The sequence below is a fragment of the Acanthisitta chloris genome, unplaced genomic scaffold (assembly GCF_000695815.1).
Source record: "Acanthisitta chloris isolate BGI_N310 unplaced genomic scaffold, ASM69581v1 scaffold9070, whole genome shotgun sequence".
Lineage (NCBI taxonomy): Eukaryota > Metazoa > Chordata > Aves > Passeriformes > Acanthisittidae > Acanthisitta > Acanthisitta chloris.
In genome coordinates this window covers 35,751-56,483 of record NW_008653316.1, presented here as the reverse complement: position 1 = coordinate 56,483, position 20,733 = coordinate 35,751, and the positions used below count along the sequence as shown (strand labels likewise).

Genomic DNA, 20,733 nt, shown 5'->3' with positions numbered 1-20,733 from the left:
GTTTTGCATCGGCCCATCTCTCAAGCCTGTCAAGGTCCCTCTGGATGGCACAACCCTTCCCTCCAGGGTGTCAACTACCCCACACAGCTTGATGTTGTCAGCAAACTCTCTGAGGGTGCACTCAATCCCACTCTCCATGTCGCCAACAAAGACATCGGACAGTATTGGCCTCAGCACTGATCCCTGAGGGACACCAATCATCACTGGCCTCCATGTGGACAATGAGTTGCTGACCACAACTCTCTGTGTGTGACCGTCCAGCCAGTTCTCTATCCACCAAGGGCTCTACCCATCAAATCCATGTGTCTCCAATGTAGAGACAAGGATGTTGTGTGAGAGTGTCAAATGCCTTGCATAAGTCCAGGTAGATGGTATCAGTTGCTCTGTCCCTATCCACAAATGCTGTGGCCCCATCATAGAAGGCCACCAGATTCATCAGGCATGACTTGCCCCTGGTAAAGCCATGTTGGTTATTACCAATCACCTCTTCGCTTTTCATGTGCCTAAGCAGAGCTTCCAGGAGAGTCTGCTCCATGATCTTGCCAGGCACAGAGGGGAGACTGACTGGGCGATAGTTCCCTGGTTCTTCTGCTCTCCCCTTTCTAAAAATGGGGGTTATGATTCCCTTTTTTCAATCGTTGGGGACTTCATCTGATTGCCGCGAGTTCTTAAAAATTATAGATAGTGGCTTAGCAACTTCATCAGCCAGTTCTTTCGGGACCCAAGGGTGAATCTCATCAGGACCCATGGATTTATGCACATTCAGGTTCCTGAGATGGTCTTGAACCTGATCCTCCTCTATAGTGGGTTTAGGGGTTTCATTCTCCCAGTCTCCACCTTCACCCTTCTCAGTCTGGTCAGAATGGCTAGAGCACTTGGAGTTGAAGACTGAGGAAAAGAAGTCATTAAGAACCTCAGACATTTCTATATCCAGGGTAGCCAGTTCTCCTGTTTCCTTCCAGAGAGGGCCCACATTATCCCTAGCCTTCCTTTAACATGAGGCATAGCTGTAGAAGCCTTTATTGTTATCCTTAATGTCCCTGGCTAGCCTCAATCCCAATTGTAATCATAGTTTAATCCTGATTATATCCTAAAATTAATAACTGTACTTTTTTTTCCCCCTCTGCTGCATAGACCTGCTGGGTCACTAAGAAGACACTGCTGAGAAGCAGGAGATGATCCTGTGTATGCCCTGTAGCTGCCCAGCATGTGTGACAACCCAGGCAGGAATCATAGGGGCTGCACACTGACATAGTACTTGCAGAAGGTTTGTTTGGGTTTTACCTCTGTTCTGGCAAACCAAATCAAGTATACTAAGTAATACCAAAACTTTTGGGTTTTTACTGTGCATTTGAACAGAATTAGTTCAATATGTGCTGAACATATAAAATCCTGTACACTCCAAACTCACCCATTATCTCTTACTGAGTCTGGTAATTTCCAGCTGGTAGAATGTTACTTCTACTATTGTATTTAATTTTGCATAAATTATCATAGTTGAGCAGTTATGCAAATAAGCTTATACACTGCTTGAAGTCTTTAGCAATTTTAAAAAACCAAGCACCAAACCAAACCTTATTCTGAATCTGTAGAGACAAGATTCCAGGTAATACTGAAACTATTTCAGCCAATCTCAAGTAGTATTTTGGCTACTTACACCCTAACATAGACAGCACTTGTCATTGGTTTCTAATGGTTTGTGACCAAATCAAGATAATTAACAATGTGCATGACACTGGAGTTACAGGAGAGAGGGGCACGTGCTGCACTCATGGGGTCAGCCAGGCAGCCCCTGGTTCTGTCATGGGGAGCTGCACCACACAGAGCAAATCCAGCATTGCAGAGAGGTGAGTATGCTCATGGACTAAAATCTACAAGTGTTTGTCAGAAGTTCTGTAAGCATTTGGTATGGTTAGGAGAAGGTAGAAAGAAATACATGTATTATTTTTTTACCAGCACTTATTAAAAAAATGTCTGATGCAAGGCAAGAATGAACAACTACTTCAATTGTTAAGCAGTCTGGTAGGTAAAACATAGTTGCTTTTCTCACCTGTTTTATCTCCTCCTGGACCTTTAGGTTTCTTATCAAAATCTTGATAAACACCAACACTTTCTACAGATCCAGAATCAGACCTTCGAGTAGATTTCTGAGAAGGGGAACATGAAATTATATTTGCACTATTACTTTAGAAATAAAATAACAGCTGTAAATGTAACATGATGGCAGCATAAGCTCTTCTTTTTAATTAGCAACTCCTAGCACATATCTTTTTTCAAGAAGTCTGGTTCATAGAATATTTAGTCACTTTCTTTACAGCTTCAGATCAGCCAACTGCTTTACTTCCTTCACTGCAAGAAAACAAGTCACTGTAATTCCTGAACAGTATGTTGTATTGCTCATTTCAAAATTATTAAAGATATAATGGTTTGGATCCACAGTGGGAAGAAATATTGTGGGAACTGTGGGAAAATGTCCCCTTGGATGTATGTTCATTTGAAAGAGGAAATGGGAATTGCTGTCATACTGGACATGCTGAAGTCATATCTGTGGGTGACATCCATCTTTAGCACATGGAAACAAATTTTGTTTGTGGAAGACCCCAGAGATCAAATTTTAGCAAAAAGAAGATCAAGCTTATGTGTGATGAAAGAGCTGGCACAACAGCTCTCACTGTTTTCAAAGTAAATATCCTGTGAAAGCTTCAGAACACACAGCTCAGAGGAAGTACTGGTGGCTTTTGTGATATATTTTCCTGTTTTATTTCAGAGCCTGTGTTTGAATCTTTATTTGCAGGTCAGCCAGTCATGCTGCAGCAGGAGATGAACAATACAAACTATGGGGCCACTGTTAACTCCAGAAGAGTTTGCTGTGAGTATATATGTCAGATCAATAACAATTGAGAATATCTGGTATATTTCCCCTTGTTTATTTAATTTTAGCATTCAAGTGGAATGCTGAAGTTGAAGATGTAAAAAAGGATTTCAGCATTATGCCACTGTTTCATCAACTAAACAGAAAGGGAGAGAATAATCTTGGCACCACAGAACAAAGCTGGTTTTCAGGAAACCACTCAGCTTTTTAAAAAAATCTTTAAGTGGGATCCCCCTCCCCCATTTCTATTTTACACTATTGATATCTTTGTAAGTCTATGCAGCAAATTAAAATAAAGCTATTTGCATTTCCTCTGTTCCAAACTCGATTCCCCAAAAAAGTGTTACAGAAAAGATGAAGTGAAAACCCCAAGATGCTCTGAAAACATGTAATTACCTGACAAACATCAATAAAGCATACCTGACTAACTTGATTTAAAGCTTCAGCTAGCAACTTCTGGTTTATTCCACATAAGTTTGCCACCTTCTTCTGGCATTTATGATGCACATTCATCCCACATTCTAAAAGAAATGTAAAGATGATTATACAAGCATCAGGAAAATACTGTCTGTCATTACAACAGAAAGGGCTGCTGTTCTGTGCAGTTCAGAAACCTTGTTGTAAGACCAGACTGGCCACAGATCTGTCATTGCTAACAAAATTGCAGTTTTTATCTTTAACATCATGAAGGCTACAAAACCATTTCACGAGGAAAAAAGCTCCAACCATTGTTACTTTGCTCTCAAAATCTGTTACAATAAGGAACATCCTGCCTTTTTGTGGGAGAATTTTAAAATGGTATTTACAGTAAATGCTTTCAATACACTTTTAGGTGCTACCTGAGTCAATTTTACCAAATTTCAGCTATTCCCAAAGCAGTAATTTTGATTATACACAAGATTACACCTCCACAGCATGTTTCTTGACTCCATTAGCAGCTCTTCTTGGCTGAGGTGTCACATGAGCCAAGTGCCTCTTTGTCTCTCTAGTACAAAAGCTTTTTCAACCCAGATGGATGAGGTGAATCCCATTCTACATAACCCACATAGAAACACACAGTGTGTAGCAATAGCCAATCTCTAGCTGGGGCAGAACGCTGGAAAAGCATGGAGAGGTCCCAGCTGCCCTCCCTCCTCCTCCATACCTTCACATTTCAGGCCTTGCTTGACCAGCCCCCAGAGCAGGCTGCCACAGTGGTCACAGAAGGTTGGGCTCATGTAGTTGTAAACTTTGAAGCGATGAGGCATGTCGATGTTGAACCGTTCCTTTTGAAACTGAGCACAGGGAGAGAGGTGAGGCACTCTGCCCACAACAGGACCAACTTCTGACACAAAACTGCTGGCATATCACAAGGCTACAACAATTTTATCTTGAATACCCCAGTTTTACATCACTCATCTAGCAGGGAAAGGATCTACCCATCAACCACCACCTACCCCCTCCCAGGGTTTTTAACTACTTTTCTTGCTTGAAAGCTTTGTCCACTACATGTTACAGACAATCTTAAGCGAAGACAGTTCCTTGGGTTGTACTGCCAAGTATCTCCCAAATGGAGTTGGCAGATTCTGTACAAGGTTTTGTTAGTACCAGAGTGTTTAATTACATAATTGCACCCTAAGTATATTGTTGCAGCTCTTACCATTGTGTCCCTGCTGTTGGCTGCGGTCCCGGTACACCTCCCGATGATTTTATCAATGCATTTCTTATGAATAGCAGCATTGCATTCTTCAGGACATGCGCAAGAAAAAAAAGGATTCCTTCAGATAATAAATACATGGGATGAGGTGTTTGCATTTCATAGCAGAATGTGAACAACACACTCCTTTCCATCATACTGCATACACCAAAAGAGCTTCTTTTCTGTCAATATGATGATCATTTTTAAGCTGATTCCCCACACACGCCCTTTTCCTTTTATCATAAACTTCATTTCTAAACTAAATCAGCTTCCATTAGACAATGCCACAAGCATTTGATAACAGAAGAACAATATTATGCTTCTGAGTTTTACCCTTTGATATCTCCTCCCTGTTTGGAGTAATGAACAGAGATCTATGCTAAGTCAAAAGAGTTTTTCAATTCAGCTGTAAAACGCCTCAATAGCTGTCATTCCTTTTAGAAAAGGTTTCACTAAAACTGCTGTCATAAATGAGTGGAATTTTTCAACAGCATTATACAATTTTGAGAAGAACAGCTAAGTCAAAATCTTGATACTAAAAAACCTAGTAGGAATCACAATTAGATTCCTTCAGTTTTCGTGCAAAACTGATGCTTAACATCTACTACTACCTATGTGCATGGTGCACTGTGCCATGCAGATTTACAGGAGGTATTTTTTTACAACAGTAACATGATTCATGTGGAAAGCAGCAACAAGAAGAGGGTAAAAAAAAAATAAAAATCAACTTACGCCTACATTTGTATCCCTGCTTGTTGAGTCCCCTGAAAAACAAGATACAAAAAAGGAAATCAAAACCATACATTTGCTGGAATAAAAGGTGGGGCCTTTTTTACTCTTATTTTTACCATGTCATCCAATCAATCCTTTGTTTATTGGAATATTTATTCCAATTAATAAAATGGTCTAAATTCTGCTAATCAGAATCCTCTGTTTCAGGAAAGCAAAGTTTAGAAGATAAGGTATTGTGTTTTGATAGACCAGAAACTACAAGGTTTCAATCGTATGGGAAATCCTCCTGATCTAACTTAGGATGAAAACAGCCTTAGTATGAAAGAGATCCAGGTTCTTGTTCTCCGTGGGTCTTTATTCTGCCATCAGCCACTTCACATCTCTAAGTTTAAGCATCATTTTCTCGGATCCACCCATCTTGTTCTCTTGTGGTAGAGATGCTGCTGATCGTGGGCCAGATATCACTTCCGTCAATTATTTCAGTGGCAAAAATGTTCAAGTTCTATTTTAATGTGAAAGATGCAACTATAGTTCTTAGGTATAAAAATGCTCTTAGTAAATATATAATTTCAATTTCCCAACACGTGAATTTACATGTCATATTTTGTCTCAATATACCTGAAGCAAATTTATTTAGTTATTTGGCCCTTGAAGATGGGGAAAGCTTAGTTTTTCCTTCTTACCACACAAAGTCTTTGCAGACAGAGCAAAATGTAGGTTGTCCAAAGAAGGTGGCAATAAATTCATGATTTTTGATGTAGTGGATTTTGGCTTGTTTGATAGCTCCTCTCCTGTTAATAGTTACTGTCCCCTCGTCTTCCTTCATTGACTGTTTGCAGTCTAAGGGGGAGACAAGAAGACATACTTTTAATATTTCAAGGTATTAGAAAGATTAATATTTGCTTCTCCCAAACATTCAGTTTGTTTTTGTCTCTCAGACTTGTGCTTGTTTATTTTACACCTGCATTCTGCAGATTTTCAGTCCAGCAAGGATGGAGCACATGCACACACTGCTTCCTAAGGTGTCTGTGTCCCTGTCTGCAAGCACATCCCATCCCTGCCCATGCAGAAATAGCCTTCAGACAAAGAACTGAAAGAGCAGGAAAGAAGCACAGTTTTGCTACAGAAATGACAACCATAGATGTTTCTTGAAAAAATATGAGTTCCTACATGTCAAATGACTTAAGATAAAATAAACATTTTATTGGAAGCAGCAGGGTCAGCAGAAGCCTTTCCATATGCTGCTGCTCCACATGCCCTCCTCAGCCAGGACTACAACAGAAATGCAGGTGAAGTGCTGCAGGACCTTCTGAATCACCATGAGACCATCCCACTGGAAGATGGTTTCCTTCCAGCTGCCAGGATCATGAAGGACAAATGAGATGTTCAGTTAGACATTTCCATTTTGTTATCTTATAACGTTGATGCTCTATCTGTCAAATTGTCTCAGTCTCATTCCTCTCCCCTCCTAAATCCCGTGAATTTAGAGTATATAGTATTATGTAATACTATGGCAATAATGCTACCTGCTACCATCTACTGTAGCATCCAATACTATAGAAATTACATGTGCTATTAAGCTAAGAAATAAAACCACAAATTCTCAGGCTCTGAGTCCAACTGGCTCATACAGGTCCTCCATTACAGGTTATAGTTGTTTCCATTTCACTTTCACTTCCAAGGAAATTTGGGTTTCTTTTACAAAAATGAGCATTTGTGGCTGTAAAACTGAAACACAAACTCAGATTATATGGTCTTACTTATGCATTTTCAAAATAATAGTAGTTTTTAACAGAGGTAACCCCATGATGGGGTATCAAGAGAGACTGGGTAACTGGTGATTTAACCCTAGGGCACATTTCTTGTCAACAGAGAGGAACTGTTGAGGACAATCCCATCCAGCAGGAAAAGATACAAGCTCAAACTGATAAAGAGGAGCTGATCAGCTTCTAACTCCATCAGCTCTGCCCAGTGGCTCATGGGCCCCAGCCTAGATGAAATGTGGACATGGTTCACAAGTCGATAGCACTGTGAAGCTTTTTAATTTCCTCCATTGCATTGCTGTCTGTTAGCAAAATCAGTGGGAGCCACACTCTCTGCAATGCCTGAGCTTACTACAAAGTTACCCAGGAGCTCTGGTTTTCTGGTCATTTTAGGAGCTGGCTGCCACCACTGCTATTCCAGCAGACTGCCGAACTGGGAATACAATCTATCATTTGACACCATTCTGAGTGTCCTGAACTTATTTATCAGTTATAGCCACCAGCAGCTAGACTGCACCAGCATGTACTGTCTTAGAAAAGAAAGGACAACATCAGCTCAGAGATTAAGGAAAGATTAAGCATATTAGTGAAAAGAAGGTTCAAAAAAGGTCCTTGGGTTTTGCTAACAGGTATTAATGCACTTTTCTGAGAAACTGGCCACCTGGTTCAGAGAAAAAAAACATTCTGTCTCCACCTGAAAGGAGCTCACAGTGTTCACTGTGACACCTCAGCACTGTGTACACCTTTGAGTTACTTCTGTCCCTCCAGGAACAGGATTCATTTTTGCTGTTCAAACAGGCTACTGAATTCACCCAACAAAAACTCTCATCAGCTACTGCACTTCAGCTCGAAGTCTGCTAACAGTACTATCTCTTTGTTTAATCCTGCTAAGCAAATACACAGACATCACCCATCGCTCCTCAAATGCTGCAGGGAAACCACACACTGAAGTGTGCATGCAAGGAAACAAGGTGGTTGAGAGTCAGCGATAGTTCGTATTGTTTGGTGCATGAAGAGGATGTCTTCATAAGGCAGATTTAATCACTAACAGCAACAAAGCAGAGAAAGGCATGTTGCTTTACGGCATGAATTCTGAGGACATCTCCTGTGGTGGAGCAGACTAGCAGGCAAACACCTCCCTAAAGTCTGTAACACAAGCAAACCAAGTGTTTAATGAGGCACTAGCATGTGAAGATGACACAGGTTCTCCTCATGCTGGAATACTTGGAACAATTTAGTATTGCTGATACTGCTTGCAGAAATCTCTGACAAAACCTAATCAAGATATGGGAAACAGTGGTGTTTCCTCCCTGTTTGGAGCACTGACATCAAACTTAAGAGCAATATGTGAGACTTGCATTACTTTTTGAGAGGCTGATTAATAAACTAATCACATTGGGTTTTCTCCTCTTTTTCTTTGCACACTTTTCTTAAACATACTTTAATTGGGACAAATCCTTGAGCACAGCAAAACTTCAAAATCCATATGTGAGAACACACATTCTTCACAGCCAGTTGCCTTATTAAATACCTTTGCCAAAACCAGCCAAGGTATCAAAGTATAGCTGAAAACATGGTTCAGAAGCAGCTGAGAGGTTTGGAGAGCAATTGTAAGTCACGTGCACCTGAAGCTGGGATGGCTCTGAAACTATAGCATAACTAATTTCAATTTACTATGGGCATGTTTAACAAGTTATCTTTAATGTGTAAATTCCCTTTAATGTGTATTGCTCCAGAAAAGTTTTAAGCAGTTTGGCCAACCATCGATTCAACTGGGGAATAAAGGTTTTATTTCAAAGATGCAGAGACAATTAAGGATTGGTGGGAAGTAACTGGCACTACTGTATGGACTCAGGGTGGAGATGGGGGGGAGGGACAAACATAGAGGGAAAAACTTTGCTTTCCCCTCAGGGCAAGCCAGGATTCCCTCAGACAAAATGCTTGTCCTGAACCAGCACATGGTCAGAAAGAGTCATGTACAAAACAGCTGAATCAGCAACTAGAATCCAGGTGACCTCTGCAGTCTGGACTTGAAATTAATCATTTTGGACCCAGCACACACCATTAAACATAATCTATTACTTCTATTGAGAGCTGTGGTTAATATTTATCACTGACATGTTCATGTATCTCAAGGTCTCTTCTCAAAACTTGCAGCTGATCTGACAAAAGCACCAGAACTCCTCCATGCCTTATATTCATTAAGAAACTATTAAGCACAGCTGTGCTTTGACAGTGTAGCTCTCCAGAAGTGCTGGAATCAGATCACTGTACTCACTACTTAGCTGCAGTGCCAGTCCTGAACATTTCACAGTCCTCACAGCCACTAACACAACACCCAACCCATCAGCTCGTTTGGCAAACATTTACTAAAACAGCATTGCTGGGGCTGTGCTGAACTGTAATAAACCTCAAGGTGAGATGTCAAATCGTCTAAATTGAATTTCAAAAGTCCAAGGACAAAAGAAAACAACCTCAGAATAATCCTAGTAGTTTTTTTAAGAGAAAGAATTGAAAAAATATTTACCATCTTCAGAGTTAATTTATTATTTTAACTTGCTCATTTCACGGTGCTGTATGTGAAGAGAGGAAAGATAACAGTGCTACTGTGAGAGACTGGGAACCAGGACTTCAAACAGGGACAGGCAAGGCAGTTGCTGAGCTAACTGACTGCTCAAGTTGAGATTTGCCTGAAACTTTATGATAAATTACAAAACCCACTAACATTTCTGTTCAGTGTCCACTTCTGCCATCCTACAGTCTTGCACTTGGCTTTGTTTGAAAGTGAAGTGAACCTTCAGGTCAAGAAAAATATTAATCTCTCAGAGCAATCATTAAAAGGGAAAGCTTGTTCCTCACAAAGGAGACTTTCCTAGCATGAACTGCCTCAGACAAAAATGACTCTCTAACCTGGCCCTGGAGAAGTTTGCTTTAATGATCATCTATACAAAACCAAACCCCTCAACAAACCATTTGGAAAAATAGAATTTTCCCAAAAGCCTACAATTCTGTAACGTGAACTTTCTATGTTAAATCATTTTAGTCTCTGTGATCATCACAGTGTTTCATTTATAGGCAGAGTATTGATACTGCTATGTTATTTCTCTTTTTTTTTTTTTTAAACTATCTCCTCCATTCTTAGTACTTGTGGATTTTACTCTGCTGGTATTTAAATAGCAAGACCAATAATTTGCTATTGCAGAAGCCAATACTCTTTGCTCTCAAAGTTGGCACATAATCTCAAATTACCTATCTCAGCCCCAAGCAGTTATACTGCAAGCTTTAGGACAAGTGGTCAAAAAAAAAAGCATTACAAATTCTTACACCTTATGAAAATGGATGTGTGCTACATGTGATACTGTACACATCTATAATGTAACACAAACTACTAGTATGTTACCCAGTATGTTACTAGGCCATTACTAGTATGTTCTGCACAGAGACTGGGACACTCATGGGACAGGGACTTCTTGCCTGCTCCTCTAAAGAAGATCACAGAATAGTTCAGGTTGGAAGGCACCTTCAAGATCCTAGTTCCAATGTCCTGCCACAGGCAGGAACACTGTCCACTAGACCAGGTTGTTCAAAGTCCCATCCAGCCTGGCCAGGAACAAATAAATGGATGAAGTCCTGCCTGGCCCCTGAGGCAGCACCTACTGTTGTTCTGACTGACACTTTGTGGAGCACTAAGCGGGGCTGCTCTGCAGCTACTTTAGCTTGTCTCTACTGGACTAGCCTTTCACAGGCATTAATGACGCCAATGGTCTTTTAGAAAAGCACTAAAACAAAACACCAGGGTTTTAACAAGCCCTGCCTTTCAATCCAAGAGAAAAAAATCCCAGGTCCACACTACAGCCTTTGTAGCACTCACACCCTCTGCAGAGCTGCTGTGTGAACACAGTCTGTGCTCAGCTTACACAGGACTTCTTATTTTACAGTTCAGCAAGTGTTTTGGTTAATGCCTCTGCAGAGATACCTGATACCTCATTTGTTGTGGTAAAGCAGGGAATAAACTGGAAAATGGGTTTTCTTTCTTTTTCTTTTTCAAATTACAAAGGCACAGTAAAACCAACCTTTAAAAATACAGCATCTAAGTCAAATTTCTACTGAACATATAAACTACATCAAATTTTCTCTGCCCCACAGAACACATTAGCTACCTTACTAACCACGAACACTGCCAGCTTGGTGTTTATGAAATCACTACATCTACAAATGTCTGTTTTTTTCAAATAAAGTCAGAAAAGAAAGCCAGAAGATGTTTTTATTAAATTCATGCAAGCACACTTATGTGCAGATTAAAGCAGATGCTAGGTACTACTGAATAACTACCATGTCTCCCAAGTTTCTAGAAGCAGTATTTTCTCAATTAAATCATTAAATCATACCACCAACCCCCATGTACAATTATAGGACCCAGTTCTGGTGTTGCAGCTTTCATCATTATTATTTACTAATAGCATGACAATCCTTCCCCAACACAAATCATCCCTAGAGAAACTTCCTTTAAATCTTAATTTAGACCCATTCAATATGCAAATAGGAATGGCAAATATGTTATTTACCCTATGATTTTTCATAGATGCCTCAGAAAAATTCAGAAGTCTCATGCTTCCCCAGCACTCAACACACAAAGAAAAATGTATTCAAAATATATGTAATGATCTGGTTCATGTTCCTCTCCCAGAATCAGATACTTGAGATATCAAAAGTGTACATGCAAATTACTCACCTTCTGGAGCTTCTAATAGCATTTTAAGGAAAGAATTCACTAACCCTTTCTGCAGGAAGCTGAAGCCAGTAAAACAGCAAGTCAGAAATCAAACCCAAGACACAAGCACACTTCCAAAGCTGCTAACACTGCACAAGACACTCAGCAGAGTGAGGTCCTGGGTTTTCTTACTCAGTAAGGTCATTAACTACATTTGAATAAACAAAGTCCCAGCAAAGCATTAAACGTATTGCAATTCCCACCTATTAAAACTAAAGCTGATTTACAGAATTATAACCTAGTTTCAATACTACAACTAGAGAAGGAGGGGCACAAAGAAAACAATATTCTGAAATGGAAATTGAGATCAACACCCTGTTCTCACGTTTCACACCCTAGAAGAAAAACATTTACATTTCCAGCACAAACTTATATTCAAATTACAGGGCAGAAGACAAAAAGGTTCTTTGACAGCTCTAAGTTAGGGCTCTGCAGTCTCTGTTTCACAGGGTCTACAAAGAAAAAAGTGCTCTAAGATTGGGAAGACTTTCCATATGTAGCCCTAAATTAACTGGCCAGGCCCCAGTCTGCAAAAGGAATATAAAAATGAAAAGGCTACCATGGAGGAAACTTTAATACGAGTTTATTCTGTGATTTTTTTTCCCCTCTAATACTGTATCTGTGAACGGAGCAATAACATGCTTATTTCCCAATACTGCTGTGTTCTATCAAGGCACAGAAAAGCAGTTTCTCTAAAGCTGGCAGAATGTTTGCTACTTAGAAAGGAGGTTTGTAAAACAACAGCTACAGTTTGCAAAACAAACCAAAGACAGAATCAGTCACTTTTGCAAAGCACTTGGAGATTTTCAAACAAAAGGTAACACCTATAACTCAAAGCAATACCTTTGAATAAACTAGGGAACAACTGAAACACCAGTTTCAGAACAAGCCTTTTTTAGTACATAAGAAACACAGCCACCATACAGTTCTGTATGGAAAGGCAGATCAGAGAGAAAACAAAGTGGCATGTTCATAGGAAGGAACGTGAACTGTCTCTGAGCTTTCAACAATTAACTAAGGGTTTTAGCAATGTGAAGAACGGAGGTTAATACAAACATCCTTGTAACAAACCTCTAAACTAACAAACCTCTCTGCTCTAATACTGGTAAATGCTAATTTGACTTGAGAAAACATTGACAGCAGTGCAATGATGAGCCAAAAATCATGTGATGTTTGCCTATTTAGCAGTATACGAACACTGACATGAGGAAAGTTTATAATTTTGAGGATGTTAAGATGTATGTTGAAGTGTATTGATATTTGCAGTGTTCACATCAAATTGATTGAGTGACTTTCCTTCACAAAATATAGATGCATGTCTTGAAAGAGTATTTCTACCACCTCTGTGGTTTAGTTACCAAAAAGGTGTCAGTGACTAATTTTCTATAAGCAGAAGGTAAACAGGGAGTCGTTGCAAAGTAGAAGAGCAAAAAAGTACATTAACACGTGAATCTTAAGTTGCCAATTAAAGTATGATTGTATCAATTAATGATCCGTTTGGTATTTAGAATTCATCCACTACCATCTGCAATCCCTAATAAAGGCAATGAAAAGAACTGCAAGAACGTTGTACCTATTTTTAAATCATTTTGATTACTGACTAAGTACAATTATTTTAGTACTTAGAGCACACAAGTATATTACCTTCCTACTGACAGCTAATAGCAAATTATGGAAGGTTTTCACTTATGCCATCTCTACTTTTCCTCACGTTTGTGTGGAGAGGAAGAAATATGCTTCAGCCTTATCAAATAGCTGAGAATACTGAAGCTGGGCTTGTACAGGTTTGGCTGAGAAACTTTCATGTTTCCAGGAGAAATGGATTTCTGTATGTCTCGTTAAATTGGTAACATTCTCATAATGCCACTGCCCCATGACCCTTGCACAGGAAACCATGACAAAGATCAAGACAAATGTTTCCTAATATAATGGCTCACACCAGCTGAAACACAAACCAGAGTATTACCGGTACATAAACACAGAGCTTTGGATCTTTAGACAGACACTCTTACTTACAGACTCTTTAAAGCCATAGTATTTTTAAAAATTTTGCTTTAATGAGTTAACTTTTCATAAAAGAGACAAAAATAACAAGCATATAGGCTGGGTTTTTTTCCTGTCGCAAAGATAAAATGTCAACTCTGAAATGTCATCTACTGCACATCACATTCTATCCTTAGTAGCTTTTCTAGTATCTGCTACACAGATTGCACATATGGTACAAAAAAGTATGGTACCTTCACAATTAATTTGTTCTACAAGTGCAGAACTGTGCTCCCTGTATGTATCTGTGGGGGGAAAACCCACCAATGCTTCAAAACTTCCTGCTTACTCTTTCCATTGCTTATTAAAACACAGTATTAAACTTTATTCAACAGATAGGCTAATATGGTAGGCCAGTTATAACACTATTCCCAAGAAATAATGGTTTCATGACTTCTAATATGAATGAGCTTTAACCACTAGCTAAGCAAGTGATAAGGTTTACAGCATTTCCTTGAGGAAAGAATTCCACAGATACACAAATCCCTGCCAAAACACTTGGTTTTATTACTGTACTTGAAGCTTCCATCCTAGTTTCTTTCCAAGCAGTGTGTGTAGATTTCTGACATAGCCACGTTGTTCACTTTTTAAACCTGTACGTCAGAACACTGACTAGATTTGCATTTACTCATTCACTCATTGCTACAACCAGTTCCCATGATTAGTGAATAAAATGTCTGAATCCCAGGAAATTCAGTTCAATCCAAAAAACAAAAAAGAAAGCGAAGTTTCCCACGTAAGGTAGAACAAGAGATTTAACTTCTTTGCACCTAAAAAGGAACTGATATCTTTTCTCCAAACATGAAATATCAAAACATGAGGACAGACTTATTAAAGACCCAAAAGTGTCTAAAGGCAACAGCATTTACAGACAACAAATGCATTTAGAAATTAATAAATGCAGCCATGATTTCACATAACAAAAAAAGTCCTAGAAAGCAAATTAATAAAATCAGAAAATTCTACTCAGTACACCAAGTGATACTTTTTTGTGAGCTACATACAGTGTTCTACAAAAGGACTGTAAAAATGACACCTTTTTTCACATGCTGACTGAAAATAAACAGTTGACATTACCTGTATCTTCCAAGAAATACTGCACAGCCATCAGCACCTTCCCCTGAGGTTGTAGGTCAAGCTATGGGAAGAAAGATATCAACAGTGAAGTATGTGGTTGACTGAATATCTCAGGAGTTTAAACAGCTCTTTCTAGGGAATCAAAGTAGAATACTCAATAACTATTTGATTACAATCCTCTTCCATATCTCACTGCTGCAGCTGAGTCAGGGGCTTTTATTCTCCTGCTTTTACTACTGTGCTGTATTGCTTTGATGTCTACCCAAAAGTTCAGCACAGTCAGAGTTCATATTGTTTTTGCATGTCGCTTTCCCATTTCTGCAAAGTTTATTGGCTTCTGTTTTAACTCAATTTGTACAGGAACCCAGTTTTAAAAGACAAAGTCTATACAATCCTTTATACGTTTATTGAGTACAAACCATAGAGATATCAAATGCTGCTGCCTGTAATAAAAAACCCAGTGATATAATCTAAATTTGTTTTCCTTTCCCCCTCAAACCATTACATGTGGTTTCTGTGGCAAATTCTACAGACCAGCAAAGAAAAAAAGTGTCTTTTAAGCCAATAGCTGAGGTCAGTTCCTGTACTCAGAATGTGGCCACTAATTCTTAAAACTGCTGCCTTCAAAGGTAAGAAGCTCTTAAGCATGAAAGAGTGATTCAATCTTCAGCATGGAGCAAAGTATCCCTGGGTCAACCCTAAAGACAACTTGGGAGGGAAAAAGAACAACCCCCAAACAAAACCAAACCACAATTAGATTAGATACAGCCATGAACATATCGCCACAAATCCCATCATCCTACTGGGATAATGATTAAGTTTTCATCTTTAAGGCAATGTCTGACACTCAGAACATTTGCCCAAGAAAGTTTACCGAGGGCAAAGACCTCTAGTGCAGCTACTACTGCCAGGCTGTCTCTCCACATACAGAAATAACCTTACAGGCTATGGTAAGTGAACTGACCATGATGGTCTCTCCAAGTTATGACAAGTTGTACACAGGGAGTTTCACACTGACGATGTCTATGTGGTACCTGTTCTGTGATAAGAAGCAGAGGATTTCAGACCGCTGAATTGGCTAAAACTAACCACTAAACCCAAAACTGATCCCTATTAGTTTTAACTCTTCTGAACAATTGTTCTTTTCTCAGAATTCAAGTAAATGCGTGGAAAAAAAAAAATCCAAGTGTAACAGATGAGTAGGAAACAGGGAGATCCTGCTGACCTCGGAAAATATGTAAGCCCCTTAAGTTGAAAAGGCACAGGCAGTCATCTAGCTTGAAAGATAACTAGGTCAGCGATTTTGAGGAATTCATCTTTTCCCTTACCCAGAATTCTGCTTTGCCATTGCCTTTCTTGCAGCGCTCTGCCAGGACCGACACACCCACAGTCACTTCAGAGAGTGGCTCTTCTGCTGCTTTCATGAGCACAATCTGGATCACTCGTCCCTCGTAAATGTGGGCATCAAAAGTTGACTTCCATTCTGGATACATGGTAGGTTTCTTCTGAAGCAGAGTTTTTCCTCTCTCTGAAAGTCACAAAAAAAAGCATAGAAACTGTAAAATGAACATATAGGAACTAACGTAAAATTAATACTTAAGCTCAATGAAACAGAATTCTTGTGCTGAAACCAAAAGCAGACTTACTGCTTCTTTTTCTGTGGTTAGGGCAAAGTTTAAATATTCAGTTCAAACGTTCATGACTTGGAAGGCAAAGCTCACCCTGACAAACAGGCATGCAAAGGCGGTGAAAGTGTCAGCATGAAGCCAGAGACTAAAGGACAAACCCCATTCTGGAATTCAGAAGGTGGTTTATTCAGTCACAACTTTACAGGGAATATTTGCATGGCTCCATTCTGGCATAAATCTCCATGACATATAGTGTAATCATAGTAAATACCTACTTATTACATGATAAATTAAGATAGACCTTACACTGACCCAGTTTAAATCAAAATCAGTGTCTGGAGATGAAAGGCTTCACATTTCATTAATCTATTTCCAAGTTCTCCCAACATTTCACTTCTGTTCATAAGTCATTCTCCTTCATTGTACTCTGCCATGACTGCTGATTTTTAAAGGATATTTTAGAGCTTTATCTGTTCTCTCTAGCACATGCAGACCTTGTATAGTTAAGGAATAAGGAAAAGGCTGAAAAGACCTCAAAGACCTTTTTTTTCTTGTATAAGATTTACCAGTCTCCTGCAAGAGCATATCAGCAGACTCCTTTGTTAGGTGTTTTATAGTGCTTCATTATTCCAGTCAGACGGATTTTTTTCCTTGTTGTCAAGAAAGGTTGGACCAGACAATCCTTGAAGTCCCTTCCAACCTGGTATTCCATGACTCTAACACACAGATTCAGTCTCTCTTGCTACCCATTAAGCTAATTTCTTCCTGTCCATGTCTCAGGTACAGAAAACAGCCAGTGATAGCACAACCTGTAACAAGCTTCAGCATATTTCTAGGTCTGGGTCTCTTAGTCCCATCAACACACCCAAAATGATGCTGCCTCCCAAGCAACCACATCCATCACTTCACTGTGACTCTGGCACAAAATGCCACCTCCTCTGTGATTTGCTGCCAAGCCAAATATTTTCCATTTGTGCTCAGGTACTGAATATAATTTTCTACATTCTACACAATTTCTGCTACTTATCAAGATCATTTGTTAAAAGTGATTTCCAAGTGCCTCTCCAGCTCTGAATGATCCATTTGTTTTTGACATCAAGTTAGTATCAAAGCAGATTAAGTAGTTGGACCCTTCCCCAAGAAGCTGCACTGTGGTCTGTTCTTTACTTAATATTTTAAAACCTTCCTGGAAACTCGAGGCAAAGTCAGTGTTCATTCATTAATAGCTTGCTGGATGCACTCCTCTCAGTTTTGCCTAGCTCTGCAATAGTGTCCTTGTACTGCTTTATTAGGAAATGCCTGCCAACAGCAGCATTGCAAACTCCAGCTCGGACAGCCCTGAGCTGCTTGCCAAAAGGATTCCGAAACACTCAGAAATGGCCACCTGAGCATCTCCTCCATTGCAGAGCCAACTTAAGCATTCATTCTCTACAGGTCAAAAGCTTCTCTTGAACCCAAGGAGCTCCACAGACAGAAAAATTCTTAGCAGTGCAAATCTACTTTCTAGAGGCCTGCACTTAGTATACTTAACTATGGAAAAACCTGGAAATATCATGGTAAGCATATATAAGGACAGCTCAAACAAAACAGAATTTAGAGATTAGGATGGGCAATAAAGGCAAGGGAGCATTAAAAACAGGCTGTCTGCACAGCAAGGCTTTTACACCAGCCTACGTTTTGAATTGCTAAAGCCAGACCCCCCCTTCATCACAAAGGCACACTCCAGGAGGCATCCTTGGGAATGGGAGAAATTGCACCTATTTGCAGAACTCTTGACAATAATTCAGGGTTTGCAGAAACAGCAGCACTTCATAGAAGAGCTGGTAATACTCTTTGTAGGAGTCTTAGAGGGGGAGAGAAATATTTCAGTCTGTTCACAGGACTCTCCCTATTCCCATGTCCCAGTTAATATCTGCTTTAATCAGCCACTATATAAATTTTTACCCTATGTAAAACATAGAGAAGGCAGCTGAATGACTGGCAACAACTTCCAGCCTTGCCATGCCATAATTAAAATCATATTAATCAAGATTTGTCATGGATCACACTGCCTGCCTGCAAATGAACACTTAAGTGTCAGCAAAGAAAAGCCTTTAAAAAGAACACCATTCCTACCCCTCCTGTGTTCAGGCCTCCTTTGCTTCTCTGCTAATGCTACTGGCTGCAAAACATATCACATGTTTGCAAATTGGCTTAATGCCTAATCACTAGGGAAATTATTTTCTTCTTCCTATACAAAAAGCTTTTCCTTGATCATGTTTCAGCATGCACATCCAACAAAAAGCTATTCCAGAACTTGTCAAACTGACAACAGGAGCATTAGATTCTTTTCCTGATTACCCCAATCAGTTACTGTTCCAAGGCTCACTGCCATCTCCTTCCCCATTTTTTAGTACATCAAAGCCACATGGAAGCAAAGAGAAGAAATGCTGGGACAATTCTACTTTTCAAAAGCAAACACCTGGAAAAAAACCCATGGATTTATTTAGATCCCTTTTACCTTTCCACACATTCCAGCAGCTGCAACACTTTGAACACCTTTTTTTTTTCAGAGGTTCTCCCAACAGACTAGGAAACTGATTCTTGGAACTTACTACATTTACTTGATGACACCACTTTCTGGAAAGGGTACCATGCCTTGTATTCAATGTTTAAATGCAGCTTTTACCCTCAGCAATAAGGGGAAAGACCAATCATGTTGTGAGGAAGAAGAAAATTCACCCTTTCCTGCATTCTTTGATGTTTTGTGAAGCCCTAGAGCCACAATCCAGGATTAGACAGCTGCAATCTAATGTAGTACAGCAATTCCCTCTTGTCCTGTTTGACTACAGTGGTGTATTCCAGCTAAATGCCACAAAATGTTCTAAACCACTGAACTGGTTTTTGCGAAGATGTGGTCTTTGAAGGCTGAGGGCCCAGTGAACAGGGAGGTGTTAAAAAGACCTTGGGTACAAGTCATTCCAAGGAAAAAAATCTGCCAAAATGCCTCAGGTACTACAACAATAACAAACTAAACTTTTCAGTATTACCTATCCTCCAAGTCAATAAAGGTCATTTACTACTTTGTGCTTGTGAGGATGGTTCTCTCAAAGCTGCTGGAGTTCAGATCCCTTTTCGTGGCACCCCACAACGCCAACCTCACCCTGAGGAGCTTCTGCAAGCACAGTCTGCACGTGTAGAGCTGGAGAGAACAATGCTTTATTAAGCATTTGCAAAACTCAGTCATGCAAAATTCATAACTCACCTTAACTCATGCCAGTGTGACTTTCCATCTGCTTCCCCATGTATTTTGTGAACAGTTGTGTGTTGGTGCTAAGTAAGGAGTTAGAAGTCTTAGATATCACCCTATTGACTGTTGAGCACTTTGGCCACAGGACAAGAAAGCACTAATAGAAAAGTCTTGTTTTAAATTGGGGGTAGAAAAAACAGCCATTGTTATTCCTCCCACTCTGAAAGAAAAACTCATGTCAAACTGCTTGGCATGACAGGAACAGCAGGACTCACTACCATTTACAGACTAAAAAGAATTATGGTATTTCTCAAAAACTTATTCATATTCAGAAAAACATACCCATTTGTAACCTCACCTGTAGTCAAAGCTTCCTTCATCTTGATAGCACAGAAAGGCTGTAGCTGTTCTCCTTGATTCTGCACAGGTCCCAGCTCAAATGAGTTGAAAGATATCCGTAAGAAGGGAGCCATGGCTCACAGCGATACACAACCTGAGTGTAAGGAAAGAAATAAACATCATGGAATAAAAAAACTTGGTCTGATATTGTAAATAAGCAACACACATTCCTAGGCAGCCATCAGAGCTTCTATTAAAATACTGTTTTCATGTGGCAGTCTACTAATCCCAGGAAGCACCACAGAACTACTGATCCAGCCTGTGAGCCTCCATACCTGCACATATCAGGCAAAGAGAAGAGGGAGAGGCAGAAAAAGTCAGCAAACAGACGTTTCACTACAGTCTTCATTCATTCCTAAGAGCTCCTGAAACTAGAGCAGATTTCAGTTTACAACTCACAGCACTGGCAGCACTGAAGTTAGCCCTGTAGCTTATACATCAATATAGTTCTGTGAAACAAAAGTTACTTATTCAAAGGGTATGAGAAAAGAGTCATTTGATAGCAAGGCAATGCTAGTGCAAAGACAGAATGAGGGACGCA

The 20,733-nt window shown here is 39.7% G+C and overlaps 1 protein-coding gene across 1 annotated transcript in view; it reads right to left on the bottom strand.

Annotated features, from left to right (window-relative positions):
- The window catches only part of PRKCD (protein kinase C, delta), a gene marked incomplete at its 3' end in the record, with an annotated part of 21,610 nt that extends 1,325 nt beyond the window's left edge, over positions 1–20,285 (bottom strand). Inside the window, exons 1-9 of the mRNA XM_009080464.1 lie at positions 20,152–20,285; positions 16,265–16,464; positions 14,937–14,997; positions 5,966–6,122; positions 5,283–5,314; positions 4,512–4,597; positions 4,017–4,146; positions 3,293–3,393; positions 2,051–2,147 (exon numbers count right to left, since the gene is read on the bottom strand). Of these exons, the coding sequence (XP_009078712.1) occupies positions 2,051–2,147; positions 3,293–3,393; positions 4,017–4,146; positions 4,512–4,597; positions 5,283–5,314; positions 5,966–6,122; positions 14,937–14,997; positions 16,265–16,464; positions 20,152–20,266 (979 nt within the window). The remainder of the gene's footprint in view (positions 1–2,050; positions 2,148–3,292; positions 3,394–4,016; positions 4,147–4,511; positions 4,598–5,282; positions 5,315–5,965; positions 6,123–14,936; positions 14,998–16,264; positions 16,465–20,151) is intronic.
- Positions 20,286–20,733: the final 448 nt, after the last annotated feature.